The sequence below is a fragment of the Schistocerca americana genome, chromosome 4 (genome assembly GCF_021461395.2).
Source record: "Schistocerca americana isolate TAMUIC-IGC-003095 chromosome 4, iqSchAmer2.1, whole genome shotgun sequence".
NCBI lineage: Eukaryota > Metazoa > Arthropoda > Insecta > Orthoptera > Acrididae > Schistocerca > Schistocerca americana.
Window position 1 is genome coordinate 135,120,426 of NC_060122.1, and position 15,364 is coordinate 135,135,789.

A 15,364-nucleotide genomic window follows, 5' to 3' on the forward strand; every position below is an offset into this window, starting at 1 on the left:
TTACTGAAGAAGTATCAGGACTTGGCTGGAAAACGTGATAGCTGTATTTTGTGGCAAGGTTAATGAAACCAGTGTCTAAGTGTTATATATATGAGAGTGTGGACTGTGCCAATGAACTACATGTAATGTTGCTTTTGTAAAAGGAAAACATGCCACATACACATTCTCGGCTGCTGAATTGGTGAAGAGGACAGTTGCTGTGGTTGAGGCGTTTTGCAACAGGAGTGAAGGATTATTCTGTGTTCATTACAGACGTCTGCACTCCAGTAAATGATTTTGTAGAAGGGTGTTCGACCAGTTGGCGCACTCACAGACAGCGGGCAACAGGTGTCGTAGTGGCAGCATATCCCACTACCGCTGGCCAGTCCACGTTATGCACAGCTTATGCACAGTACCAGCTGTTCTCGCAGTGTGCCACCGACATCAGAGCAGTAGCTGAGCAGCTTTTGCTGGTATCGTTCCCACTTTGGCAATGAATAAATGAAGTTTCGGGCTCCCTAACTGCATCCAAACGCCAGCTGCAACCAGGTTAGGTGCACTTGACTGCAAAGCAATATCCAGGTGGATCTTTGTAGCAGAAGGACCTTGCAGTGTGAAGTACCTTGTTGACATGCGTTCCCATCTATCTATTTACTTCCAATCTATGTTAAGAGACCACTGGAAGGCCTAGGCACTCTCTCTTACGGCGGCAAACAATGCAATAAAATTTTACAGCACACACTGGCGAAATTTGGACCTCAGACTGCAGCACACAATTGTGTATGTTCACTGTGGCTGACGTCAATGAACTAGTCCCGGATGCAGATTCTCTCGGCCACTACAACTTACTAGCCAACATCGCAAATGCCCAGCTGATCGATTTGACAACAAATTTGAAAATAATGGGACACAAATAGCAGTTGCTTTCTTCAGTGTTAAACCAGTGAAGTCCACAGAGTTTACGCAGACATATTGGACAAATTTCTGGAGCTCACTCACCTGCCTCATACACTGAAGGAAGTCAAACACTCGAGGGCCCACTACATTGTGGCTATGCCTGGCCCACGCACCTCGTGTTGTTCACATCGACTTGCAACTGAGAAACTTGCTGTATCCAGGGCTGAGTTAGACGCCATGTTGTGACAGGGCATTGTTCAACCGTCGTGCAGCCCATGGTCCTCTGCCTTGCACTTAGTCCCCAAGAAAGACAATTCCTGGCACCCATGTGGAGAGTATCGTTTTTTAAGGGTACGAACAGTGCCGGACCGATATCCGGTAGAACACCTGAACAATTTTAGCCACACCTTGGCAGACTAGGTTATATTCAAGCATAATTGACTGTGCGGAGGTTTTCACGCAGATTCCTATAATGGATGAAGTCATTCAGAAAACAGCTACTAACATGCCCTTTGGGCTTTTCGAAAGCTCGTACATGACACTTGGCCCAAATCTGGCAGCATTCCTAGATGTCATCTTTTGAGGCTCACCATTGTGTTCGTGTACCTTGAAGGCCTTCTGGTCTATTTCAAGTCACTCAAAGTCCACTGCCACTGCCTAACAACCATTGTTCCGTGCTTGTGCGAGGCCGACATCTTCATACACCCCTCAAAAAGTATATTCGAGGTCACAGAAATTGTATACCTAGGGCATTTAATCACTACTAGCAGATCCACACCACTACTGGACAAGTGACAGGCAATCCTGAACATGCCATGCCCACAGACACAAAAAGATGTATGACTGTCCCTTCGTGATTTTCGACTGTGATCCCCTAAGTCATGTGTTTCACAGCAACAATACCAAGTTGACACTATGCCAGTTCCAGCAGTTGGGAGTGTGTGTCACAGTTGTCCAGGGACATCCACCATATTTCCAGAATTGACAACATCCATCGCCTACTGCTTATCCTACACTTGTGCTCTCCTCTTTCCTTCTGTGAACTCTGAGGACATTGCCCAAGAACAAGAGAATGACAAACAACTGGACAGCCTTGACCACGACACCTCCAGTAGCCTACAACTCGAGCTACTACCAATTCCCAGCTCAGCCCACGAAATTTGGTGCAACATTTCAACTGGCACACACCACTTATTTCTCCCAGACAAACTCCAGCGCAGTGCTCTTGACCATGTCCACAGACTGTCACACTCCGGCATCAATACAACCATGCCGCTCATGACCACGCAGTTTGTCTGGCCAGGAGTACAGAAAGACTGTCATCAATGGGCATGCACCTGCACACTGGATGTCAAACATCGAGAGGCACACCCATGCACCCATTGGTGGCTTTACCAAAATGACACGCTGTTTTGCACATGTTCATGTGGACATCGGGGGCCCCATCCCTCTGTCCCAAGGCAAGTGTTACCTGCAGACAATTGCAGACCACTACACACATTGGTCAGAGGCAATGCCCATAGTGGATATCATCGCCGAAACCGTTGCCACCGTCTTTGTCAACAGCTGAATGGCATGCTTCAGCTGCCACAGTCATATAACAATGGATTGCAGCTGTCCGTTGACGGTGTGCTTTTCACACACGTCTCTCGACTGTGTAACGTGCAGTGACGTAGAACCACCAGCTACCACCTGGTGACTTAATGGCATTGTCAAGCAGCTCCACCGAACACTGAACACCTACCTAATTTGCCGCAACACCGCCTGGATGGACACACTCCCACTGGTACTGCTTGGCCTGCGAGTAACACCAAAGGAAGAGATCGGTGCTTTGCCAGCCAACCTGCTCTATGGACAATCCCTCGCCATCCATAGTGATTTTATGGAGTATCACCATCATGTGACTCCTCAGCCCCTCCACTGGCAGAACATCTACACACCCATATGGCCTGCCTCAGAACACACACTGATGTGGTATGACACCAGCAAAATGTTTGTACCTGCTGACCTACAGAACTGTACACGTGTTATGCTGCGCTACCACTTAAGCCACCCTAATTGGGGCATCATCACCCACGGTGAGAGAACACTCGACATGATTGCAAGGGCAAGTTGACCAAGATGTCAATCAACTGAGTCAAGCTCGCTTACATCTTGACCACTCCTGCCGCCGTTCACTTCTTCGACCCAGTAGAAGACCTGTTAACAGAAGAGGCATCCCCCGTCACTTGTTAGACAGAGCCCGCACCAGTAGTCGGCCATGATGCACGCATGTGACCAGCTGCCATCGCGCTGCTGTGTGTGCCGCAGACCCATTCCACATTGCACAGCCACCCAGACCACACTTACGTCAGGTGCTCAGCCCACCTCCACCACAGCACAAGCGAACTATGTCATGTGCTTCGGCCACCATGTCCCTTTCAAACGTCCATGTTGTAACATAACAATGGCCAGCCGCTGGTGGCTATAGACACTCAGTGCCCAGTGAGCCGCATATCTTCTCCAGTCAGGCTCTGGAAACCACTTTGTTTACCTTGTGCATAACTGGCTGCTTGTCTGTTGCAGATCCTGAACTTGCATTCACATACCTGTTACTACTTGCCAACAGTTAACAGCGTCTACCTTGTACAAAGCTTTCTCAAAGTTAATTCTGAATTAACTGCACACTACTCTTTTCTTACCATTTGCTTTACAATCTCTCTCTCTCTCTCTCTCTCTCTCTCTCTCTCTCTCTCTCTCTCTCACACACACACACACACACACACACACACACACACACAAACACAAACACAAGCTTATAGTGCTAGTTAATTCATATATTTTTAACAGTGGTTGTCCAACACCATATAGTGCAGTTTCTAGGCTTTTCATGCATGGCTGTCCTCATTAAGTAGCCTCGAGAGCAAGGACAACCACATATGAATTAAGTTGCTTATTTATCTGTCGAAACTGCAGGAGTAGAATCTCAAATGAGGATAAACCATGCAAAACAAAGAATTTTTTAACAAAAACAATATTTCACTGATAATAATTCTGTCTCTGTGTCAAGCTAAGAATACTTCACATTGCCATCATATTTATTCCAGCACAGGGAGTGTAATGCAATATTCAAATTATAACTCGTTTTTCACTTTTTTTTTTTTTTACAAGTAACAGGACAAGTAAATATTTACAAGACATTTTAAAATAATCATTTTCACACTGCCTTACATTATTATTCAGTTATATTTATAATGCAACAACAATCAAATGAAGATAGAAAAAGTATCCATTTACCAAACTATAGCAGATATGCAGACAAACAATAGATGACAAAACACTAACTTTTGAACACAAATATTATTTCATCCACAAAATATGAGAATGAATAGGAAAAACAGTATTAATGGCTAGTATCTTAATTTGATTGATTTATTATTATTATTGAAATGATTAATGGAAAATTTCATATAAAGATGTGAAACAAATACTAACAAAGAGATAGAGGGGCTGGCCAGTACTCACCTCAGCTCAGTACAGCCGATAGATACACAAAAAACAGAACCGAAAATTTATGTTCCTAGCTTTCGGAACAAATGTTCCTTCATCAGGGAGGAGAGAGGGGAAAGGAAGGGAAGAAGGGAAAGTAGATTCAGTTGCTCACAACCCAGGTTATGAAGCAACAGGGAAAGGAAAACAGGGAGGGTAGCAAGGAATGAGGCATGGTTGTCAGAGGGAAGCCAAAGATATTCTACTGTAAGTACTGTGCAAGCTTCAAACCAAAGAGGATGCATACAGAAGTAAAGAGGTATATAGTATAAAGATAAACACAACTATGTAGGATGAAAAGATGTGTGAATGGCCAAAGAGGAAAGGGAAAGAGGAGAAGACTGAAAAGGAAAGGGAAAGAGGAGAAGACTGAAGAGTAAATGGGAGTGAGGTTGTTTAACGTAGGTTCAGTCCAGGGGGATGGTGGGATGAAAGGATGTGTTGGAGTGCAAGTTCCCATCTCCGCAGTTCAGAGGGACTGGTGTTGGGTGGGAAAAGCCAAATGGCACATACAGTGTAGCAGGTTCCTAGAATTATGCTGGAGGGCATGCTCCGCTACTGGGTATTGGACATCTCCTAGTCGGACAGTTCGTCTGTGTCCGTTTATGCGCTCAGCCAGTACATCGGTATGACAACAACTAAACTGGCTGAGCGCATGAACGGACACAGACGAACTGTCCACCTAGGAGATGTCCAATACCCAGTAGCGGAGCATGCCCTCCAGCATAATTCTAGGGACCTAGGAACCTGCTACACTGTATGTGCCATTTGGCTTCTCCCACCCAACACCAGTCCCTCTGAACTGCGGAGATGGGAACTTGCACTCCAACACATCCTTTCATCCCGCCATCCCCCTGGACTGAACCTATGTTAAACAACCTCACTCCCATTTACTCTTCAGTCTTCTCCTCTTTCCCTTTCCTCTTTGGCCATTCACGCATCTTTTCATCCTACATAGTTGTGTTTATCTTTATACTATATACCTCTTTACTTCTGTATGCATCCTCTTTGGTTTGAAGCTGGCACAGTACTTACAGTAGAATATCTTTGGCTTCCCTCTGACAACCATGCCTCCATCCTTGCTACCCTCCCTGTTTTCCTTTCCCTGTTGCTTCATAACCTGGGTTGTGAGCAACTGAATCTACTTTCCCTTCTTCCCTTCCTTTCCCCTCTCTCCTCCCTGATGAAGGAACATTTGTTCCGAAAGCTAGGAACATAAATTTTCGGTTCTGTTTTTTGTGTATCTATTGGCTGTACTGAGCTGAGGTAAGTACTAGCCAGCCCCTCTATCTCTTTGTTAGTATTTATTATTATTATTATTATTATTATTATAGCTCTTTTATTTGAAGAGACAGGGGCAGTCAAAACTTACCTGGTAGTCAGAACCAACCATGATTGTCTTTCGCCAGTCCTCATCTTCTTGAGGGTTATAATCACAGTCATCATCTGGTGCAGGGCCACCGGCAGCACCAGACCCACCACTCCCTATTCCCACAGCACCACCACCTCCACCACATTGTGGCTGTAGATTGGGTGTGTATAACTGTCGAAGTCCTGATGACGAGGCACCCCCTTCCTCTGAACTGCTACTACTAGCTGCACTACTTCCTCCTCCAACACTGCATTCCACCTCTGTCCCTGCGCCACCCTCTGCATCACGTTCTCCATAACCGTACATTGCCAAGAGCTCTTCGAGGGGCATGTCACCTAGGACACAGAATTCATACTTTTAAAAATAAACTGTCATAATTTATAAAAAAATTATATAAGCAAGAAGTTATAATCATATATAAAACAATGTTATCTCCTAATGTTTCTTGTAACCACGAATTGGCAGTAGTTGTTTTTTGTGATCTTCAGTCAGAAGATTGATGTACTGGTCCCTCCTTTTTGAGCCATAAATTTCTTTTCTCTCCAATTCGATACAGTACTTCTGCAATAGTTGTTTGACCTACTCATCCAATCTTTGGCGTTATTCTGCAGCACTATATTTCAAAAGCTTATATTCTCTTCTTGCCTTAACTGTTTACAGTGGATGTTTCACTTCTGTGAAAGGCTATGCTCCATACAAATACTCCCAGCAAAGACTTTTTAACATTTAAATTGGTATTAGGTGTTTTCTTGCTTCTGCCAGTTTGCATTTTATATTCTCTCTATATCAATGATTATCAGTTAGTCTGCTGCTCAAATAACCAAACTTTTTTACAACTATTAGTGTCTCATTTCCTAATCTAGTTCCATCAGCATCACTCAATTTAATTCAATTATGCTTCATTACCTTGGTCTTGATTTTGTTGTTGCTCACTGTATGACCTCTTTTCAAGATACTACCCACTTAGTTAAATTTTTTGCTGGTTCTGCCTCAATTACAACATTATTGGCAAACCACAAAGTTTATTTCTTCACCGTGAACTTAAATTCTCTTTTGAAATTTCTCTTGGTTCCCTTGACTCCTCGCTAAATGTACAGACTGAATAACATTGTGGAAAGGCAACAACCCTGACTCACTTCTTTCTCAACTATTATTTCTCATTCATATGCTTCAACTGTAATCAATGCTCTCTGGTACCTGTACAACCTATGTGGACCTTCCGGTCACTGTATTTTATACTTGATATATGAACAATTTCAAAGGGTGCTCACCAGTCGAAACTGTCAAAAGCTTTGTCTAAATCTAGAAATGCTGCAAATGTAGGTTTGTCTTTTTTCAATATACCTTCAAAGATAAGTTGAAGGGTCAATATTGCCTTGCATGTTCCTACATTTCTCCAGAGCTCAAACTGATCTTCCCTGATGTCAGCATCTTGAACCTTTGGAGAAAGAAACAGCTGTATGAATATCAAGAGCTCAGCTGACAAGCTAGTATTAGGCGAAGGAGGGAAGGCTGAGAGGAGGAGAAACTTCACGATAATTACAGAGGAGGAAGTGGAGAAAGGTGCTCAGCAATAATGTGAGAGGAATTTGGCAGAGCACTGAAAAATCTAAGTTGAAACAAAACACCTCTGTATTATTAAGATCATTGGGAGAAACAACTATGAAAGAATTGTTACAATGTCAGATATACAAGAGACAACATAGCCTCATACTTCACGAAAAATGTAATAATCAAAATACTGAAGGTAAGCACTCATTTGAAAAATAACACAATAGAAAATCCAGGATGAAATAACAACAATATTGTGAAAAGGATAGACTGCTACTCACCATATAAAGGAGAAGTTGTGCCGCAGGCATGCATAACAAAGACACTGCTATACATTTGAGCTTTTGGCTGAAAGTCCTTCTACAGTAGAAAACAAGAGAAACATACACACATGCACAACACACACACATATGACCAATGCCTTCGGCTGACGAAGGGGTACTGTGTACAGCAGCTGCGTCTGATAGGAGAAGCAATCTGTGTGTGTGTGTGTGTGGGGGGGGGGGGGGGGAATAAGGAGGAGGATGGGGTGGGGGCAGGGAGGGATAGCAGGGTAGAGGTGGGGGACGGAATAGTGTTGCTTGTGGGAGCATGCAGGGATGTTTGAGGACAGGGTTAGGGTTAGCTGCTAGGTGCAGTTGTAGATGTTTGAGGGGGGAGGGGAGGGCATAGAGGCAGGGAAGAAAGACTAGTGGGTGTGTTGGTGGCATAGAACATTGTGTAGTGCTGGAGGGAGTGCAGGGTAAGGGATAAGTAGGTGAAGGACAGGGACTAGTAGAGGTTAAGGCAAGGGGGTTATGGGAACATAGGATGTATTGCAGGAAGAGTTCCTACCTGCACAGTACTGAACTGAATTGGTGTGTCACAGGGGTGAGGAGAGAAATGGATTCAGGAGAGTGTTTCTACAAAGGATCTAAGGTTTTAAGCAAGTATTCTTTTCTGAAGAAAACTTTAGCAAAAAGCTCAGTGCATAACAGTCTTTTCATTATGTCTGTCTGCAACTCGACATGTCATCTTTATGGTGATTAACAATCTACCCTTTTCATAATTGTTGATATTCCCACCAGGAATTTCCATTGTTACACAAGATTGGTATAATCTGTAAAAGCTGACCAGGTGTAGGATGAGCACGTTATGCACAACTAGCCCTGCCACTTCTCTTCTTAAATAGAATGAAGAAAGCAAAGTATGACAATGGAGACTAGAATACGCTGTTTGCCAGGGATAAAATGGACTGTAATTATGAGTCACAGAACATGAAAAGAAGGCAGTAGTTGAGGGACGCATGAGACAGGGTTGTATTCTATAACCCACATTATTTAATTTGTGGAATGCAAAAACAGGACAGGAAACAACCAAGAAGAAGTTTGGAAAGAAAACCTCTGAAGTTTGCTGATGATATTGTAATTATGTTAGACATGACCACAATGCAACTCCACAACAAATGTTTCTATCGGACATACGATGAGTTGGCTGGTATTCGTAAAGAGCTGGAAATCGCCAAGGCTGCTCTCGAGAGATTGGAAGCTTCTGCTAATGGATGTGTCAGTCTGGCTACCAAGAATCATATACCAAAGATAGCTCAAATACTATCACCTCTTGTACACTGTGTTTCCTCTGCAACAAGTATAGCTTGACTGTGAGTGGCATGTCAGTGGTAGTGCTAGAAGCCTACAAGGAAGACTGGGACCAGGGGTAACTCGGGTGTGTTGCATCCTTGTTTTTAGCCAACAAATTTGAGGTGCTCTCTTTCACTGAAACCAAAACTATGAGGCTCAACTGACCTGTTTAGGGACACCAATTTGTCTCCTGTAACAGTGCAACGAACACTAAAGGGTGGTGACCAGTAACTGTCGAAAGTTCTCTGTATGGCAAATATAGGTAATCTGTAGGGAAATGGCAGCAAGGGATGGGATGGAACACTGGTGCACTCAACTCAGTGCTGATGACTGGTGGCCTCATACAACATGTTGAAAAGCCTATTCCAACAGCACTTTAGGGAACATGCTGCACTAATTGCAGACTGATGCACAAGTAACAACAAATGATGTCTACTGTCTGGGTTCCGATGTTGCATTTAGATTATTACGGCGACTGTCATAGAAAGTTACTTGATGAAGTTCACAGACAGCAGAACTGTCCGCAGAACTGATTGAGGCTCCCTTGCCCTGGTTCAATTGGAAGGCTTGAACCGGAGACTTCAGAGGTTTCCTCAACTCGTGCCATATGATTGAGAACTGTACTGTCCACCTAAATGAGTCAAAAGCACACTACATAACCGAGTCAGCAACTTAGGAAAGCAGCGAACTGTGTGTGTGTGTGTGTGTGTGTGTGTGTGGGGGGGGGGGGGGGGGGGGGGAGGGGGATTGTGTTTTTCCCCCCAGATAAGGCAACTCCCTCCAGTCCAGATAACGATAGTCTTAGCAGACCTGGAAGTAACAGTGTAAAGAAATGCCCCCACAGCCAAGAGTATCAAAATCCTAGTAATCAACTGTTGAAGCATTTGCAACGAAGCCTCAGAGTTTGAACTGTTCCTAAATGCATTGGAGCTCACATAATTGACAGCAGGTAATTCTGGGAGAAATTTAAATGAATAGTGAAAGGATAAGCCGATGGGAAATGACATGGCATTTTTGTCACAGTAGAGACAAAACTCAAATCTACCAACACAGAAATCGAAACCGCACTGAAGATTATCTGAGTAAGACTTAGTATCAAGGGCAGGCATAAAATTATTCTTTTGTCATTCTACTGATCGCTAGACTCACCTCCAGATGTTACCGAAAACTTTACAGAAAACCTAAGTTTGCTTGTACAAAAAGTCCCTGATTATACTGTCACCATCTGAAGAGACTTTAATCATCCAACAATCAGTTGGGATAATTACAGTTTTGAAAGTGATGAGTGTGACAAGATGTCCTGTGAAATATTACTGAATGCCTTATCTGAGAAATACCTAGAACAGATAGCTCAGATGCTTACTCATGAAGTAAATATTATGGATATACTGACAAAAAATGACTTGATCTCTTTGAGGATGTTCCTATTGAAACTGTTATCAGTGACTAGAGACCTACATAACTAGAAGAAGAGTTAACAATGGGAGCGGCCCTCCGTGGTATACCATCACTGTAAAGAAAATTCTAAGGAAAAAGTCTACTGCATATTAGGTGTAAAATAATGCGTGGGGCTGCAGATAGAGAGATGTTAAATGAAACGCATTTGGCTGTAAAAGAGTAATGTGTTATATCTTTAATAACTACTGTAGCACAATCTCACTAAAACATATCTCAGAAAATGCAACGAAATTCTAGTCATATGTCACGGCTATTAGTGGCAATAAACTTAATGTACAGAGACAAATGGTTGAGACAGAAACTGAAATTGAGAATAATAAGGCAAAAGCAGGAAAGCTGAATTTCATTTCAAATGTTGCTCTGCAAAAGGAAAATCCACAAGTATTGCCCCAATTCAATTCTCACACTACTGCATATACTAGATATATATAGGCATTAGTGTCAGTAGTGCTGAGCCACAGCTGGAATTGCTACAACTGGAGAACACTCCAGGGCCCAATGGAATCCCTATCAGACTGTATACTGAATTTGTGGCTGAGTTAGCCTCTCTTCTAACTATAATCTATTGCAGATCCCACGTACAAAAAGCGGTAACCATCAGCTGGAAGGAAGCCCAGGTCACATCCATCGATAAGAAGAATAGCAGAAGTGATCAACAAAACTATCATAGAATATCCTTGAAAGCAATGTTTTAGAATCTTAGAACATATTCTGAGCTCAAACATACTGAGGTATATTGAACAGAACAACCTCCTCCATGCCAAACAGTATGGATTTGAAAGCACAAATCACATGAAACCCAACTTATACTTTTCTCACATGACTTCCTGAAAGCCACAGATCAAGGCAGTCAGGGAGATTAAGTACTTCATGACTTCCAAAAAGCATTTGACTCAGTACTATACCTGCACTTATTATTAAAAGTATGGGGTATCAAGTGAAATTTTTTATTGGAGTGAAGATTTCTTGGTAGACAGGACACAGCAGCGTCATCAACAGACATAAAAGTCCCAAAAAGAATGACCCAATTTTAACTTGTAATAATATTGAGACAAATGTCACTAGGTAACTGAAACAGCACTAGATGTAATCGGCATGGTCTAGAGTTTCAGAAAAAATCTGCTACATGTTGCTACGAGTGCTGACCTGGAGCGTGCAGCTAGTCTCGCGCAAAATGGCGTCTGTGTAAACAGAAGGCATATTGTGTTACTGAATTTAGACGTACTCAATCAGTGATCACAGTTCAGTTGGCATTTCATATTCGATTTCATGCTAAACCACCATCATCAAAGAACATTCAACAATGGTATAAACAGTCTGAAGAAACAGGGTGCCTCTGTAAAGGCGAAAGTCCTGGCCAGCCACGCGTTCCTGAACAAATAGTGGAACAAATCTGACATGCATTTGAGCATAGTCTCCACAAGTCTACACGTCATGCTAGCCGAGAACTTGCGTTACCGCGCATGACAGTGTGGCGTGTGTTACGGCATCGTTTAGCCCTCAAACCATACCGATTATAGCTGGTACAAGCTCTTCGAGATACTGACAAAGTGAAGCAAGTGGACTTCAGCAATGCTATTCTAAACGGTTGATATTCAGCGATGAGGCAACTTTCCATATTAGCGGTACGGTTCACTGTCATAATGTGCATATATAGGGTCTCGAAAATCCTCATGAAACAACATGAACGTGATTACTAAAAGTGAGTGTTTTTTGTGCTGTTATGCAAGCAAGGTTTATGGACCCTACTTTTTTGAGGAAGAAACCATAACAGGACAATCATACCTTACAATGCTATGGAACTGGTTATTCCCACAACTTGACTCTGACAATTTCATCTATAAGCAAGATGGAGCACCACCGCACTGGCACAACAATGTGTGCAATTTCCTCAATGCCAATGTGCCTCAACGTTGGATAGGGCGTACAGGACCATGAGACCAGGCTTTACACACTTAGCCTCCTAGGTCCCCTGACTTAGCACCATGTGATTTCTTCCTGTGGGGATATGTTAAACAATGTGTTTACATTCCTCCCTTACCGTGTGACATTGATAACTAAAAACCAGAATATCAGCTGCTATAGCTCCACTGACAGAAGACACCTAACACTCAGTTTGGGATGATTCGGCTCTCGACTAAATGTCGTCTGTGCAGCCAATGGAGGATATATTGAACATTTATGATGTATTTTTATAAACTTCTGTCTTTTCTGAGTAATTTAGTATGCAATTTGTTGGTATTAAGCCCTTCTTCCTAATAAATAATTCTATTTAAAATTGGGTCATTCTTTTTGGGACACCATGTATAATGAAGTGCTGTCTGAAAGAGCTGCACAAATATTCATTTGTGGCTTGATAAGATTTCAAAGTGGTGAAAAATTGGCAACCTGTTTTAAATGTTCAGAAATGTGAAATGGTGCAGTTTACAAAACAAAAATGCATAATATGCTATGATTGCAATATCAGTGAGTCACAACTCGAATTAGTCAGCTCATACAAATACCTCAATGCTGCAGAGATATGAAATGGAACAATTGCATACACTCACCTGTAGGTAAAGCAGGTGGCAGACTTTTGTTTATTGATAGAATACTTGGGAAATGCAATCAGTCTGCAAAGGAGTTTGCTTCCAAAACACTTGTGTAACCCATCCTATAACGCTGCCAAAATGTGAGAGAGATCCATACCTAAGTGGTCAAATAGGGTATACTGGCATATGCCTTCTCCAGCACACCGGCCAGCACTAGGAAACATTGTATAGCAGGTGCTGAACTAAGAGCATGGTGCTGAACTAAGCACACCCATGACAAGAGATGACCAAGAAACGCCCCCGGCCTCACCCAGTTCCAGGCCCACTGTCAAGTCCATCGAATTCAAGGTACTGTGAACTCTCATTATTTCCTGTTCGATGCAGGAATCCCTGTGTTTCGCTTCATTCAAAAACTGTTACCTACGTCGTCTCCAGACGCACTCTTCTATGATGAAATAGTAGGTGCATGAAGTCAATATTTGGAACAGCAGATTCAGGTCGCAGGCAGCCAGATCTCAGTTCTTTTGCCTTATGAAAAAGCTGGAACAGATGTACTGTCAGTGGTATACCTACTTACAGCGCTTCACTAGGAAGTGTAAAGTCAAGTGGGGTTGTGGCAACTTTTATAGTGACATGATGATCCATGATGTGATCACATACAATGTCCCTCACAGGAAAATTAGATAACAGATTCTCAAGCACTCAGATCCTTTGCTCCATCACGTGTTGCAAATATTAGAACAATTCGATTCTGACGCCACAGCCATTGATAAATTTAATCAGGTCCTAATTTGTCGGGTGAAGTCCCCTCTACACCGTGACCACCTCACTCAGCTGCCACAAGTGTGCACACAGACAGCTCAGTAAACAAGCAGGCAGGCTTGTAAACCTAGTGAAGTCTTGCTCTCACTGTTTTGATTGCCATAAGCAGCAAGATTACCCGTCGCGCAATGCAACATGTTACTCATGTGGAAAGAAATGCTATGTCCAGGCAGTTTGCTTGCAATGGCAAAAGAACACCAATTCTGCCCTTTCTCGCAACAGGTCCCACGCACATTCTGTGACTGCAGTGTTTTCAAGACCGACTACGGGTTCTAGCAGTTATTCAAGTAAGGTTGTGCTCTCATATCGCCCCAGTGCAGTGTGTCACAATTCCAACAAACTATTTGTAACACTACAAATTACTGGCCGTCATGTTGACTTTCAATTGCACAGAGGTGCTTCTGTAACTTTGCTTAATTGTGCCACATATGAACAGTTAGGCTCACCACACATGTCAAAATCTAGCACACACCTCACTACATACAATGGAAAGAAATCCCAGTACTTGAACAGTGTAGTTTGCCTGCCACTTACAAATCACACACAAGGACAGTGAAATTTACTGTGTTGCACTCAATAGACAGTGAAAATATTTTTGGCTCAAATTTGCTTGGTCTTATCATCCAAGACTATGTACTTTCAGTGACTACTTTTAATCCAAAAGACAGTGTAGCTGGTATGCTTAAGGAATCTCCTGATACTTTTTCTGATGGTCTTGGAAAAGTTAATAATTTTGTAGTGCACATGACCATGAAAAACAATGCACAACCTAAGTTTTTCTGGGATTGGCCTGTTCCCATTGCTTTATGTGACAATGAATTGAAACAATTGCAAGACACTAGTGTGATTGTTCCAATACAAGCCAGTCAGTGGGCAAGTCCATTGGTTTTGATGCACAATCCTGCTGGTTGCATTTTTATATGTTTTGACTTCAAAACTACAGTCAATTCACAGAGAATAATTGACACTTATCCACTGCCTCACCCTGAGGAACTTATGGACAGCCTTGGTGCAGGCTGTTACTTTTCTAAGAGAGATTTGCTTGATGCTTATTTGCAAATGCCACTAGGTGAAGAATCACAAGTGTTTGTTGCTAGTACACACTCAGGCCTGTTCATGTATTTGCATCTGCCCTTCGACAAAGCCTCTGTACCCGCCATTTTTCAACAGTACTTGGAAAAGCTGAGTGCTCATGTGCCGTTCTGTTCGAACTACCTTGACAATATAGTCATGTCAGGTAGTATGCCAGAGGAACATGCTGCCAATAAGTGTACTCTTTTTCGAGTGTTGTCATATGCAGGACTCAAGTGTCGTCTCGAAAAGAGTGACTTTTTCAGACAGAACTACAGTAACTGCCTGTTCCTCACAATGTATCTGAACTGCAGTCAGTGCTACGCAAGTCGACATACTACATTCATTTCATTCTGAAAAGTGTCACATGGCCCCATTTCATCACTTGGATCAGAAAAATGAACTCAAAAATGCCTTGCTTAATGACAGATGTTTAGTACATTTTGATCCTGCCAAACTAGTGATTTTGCAAGTATGCGCTTCCCCTTACAGAACTGGCATTGTTCTTTTGCACAGAACTGGTGCACAAGACGGAC

General features: G+C 42.7%; 1 protein-coding gene across 4 annotated transcripts in view; it reads right to left on the minus strand.

Moving 5' to 3' along the window:
• The window catches only part of LOC124612308 (mesoderm induction early response protein 1), a 204,232-nt gene that overhangs the window by 33,020 nt on the left and 155,848 nt on the right, over nucleotides 1-15,364 (minus strand). For all 4 annotated transcript variants that reach the window (XM_047140430.1, XM_047140428.1, XM_047140431.1 and 1 more), the window contains one exon: nucleotides 5,777-6,111. In XM_047140430.1, coding sequence (XP_046996386.1) covers nucleotides 5,777-6,111 — 335 coding nt within the window. The remainder of the gene's footprint in view (nucleotides 1-5,776; nucleotides 6,112-15,364) is intronic.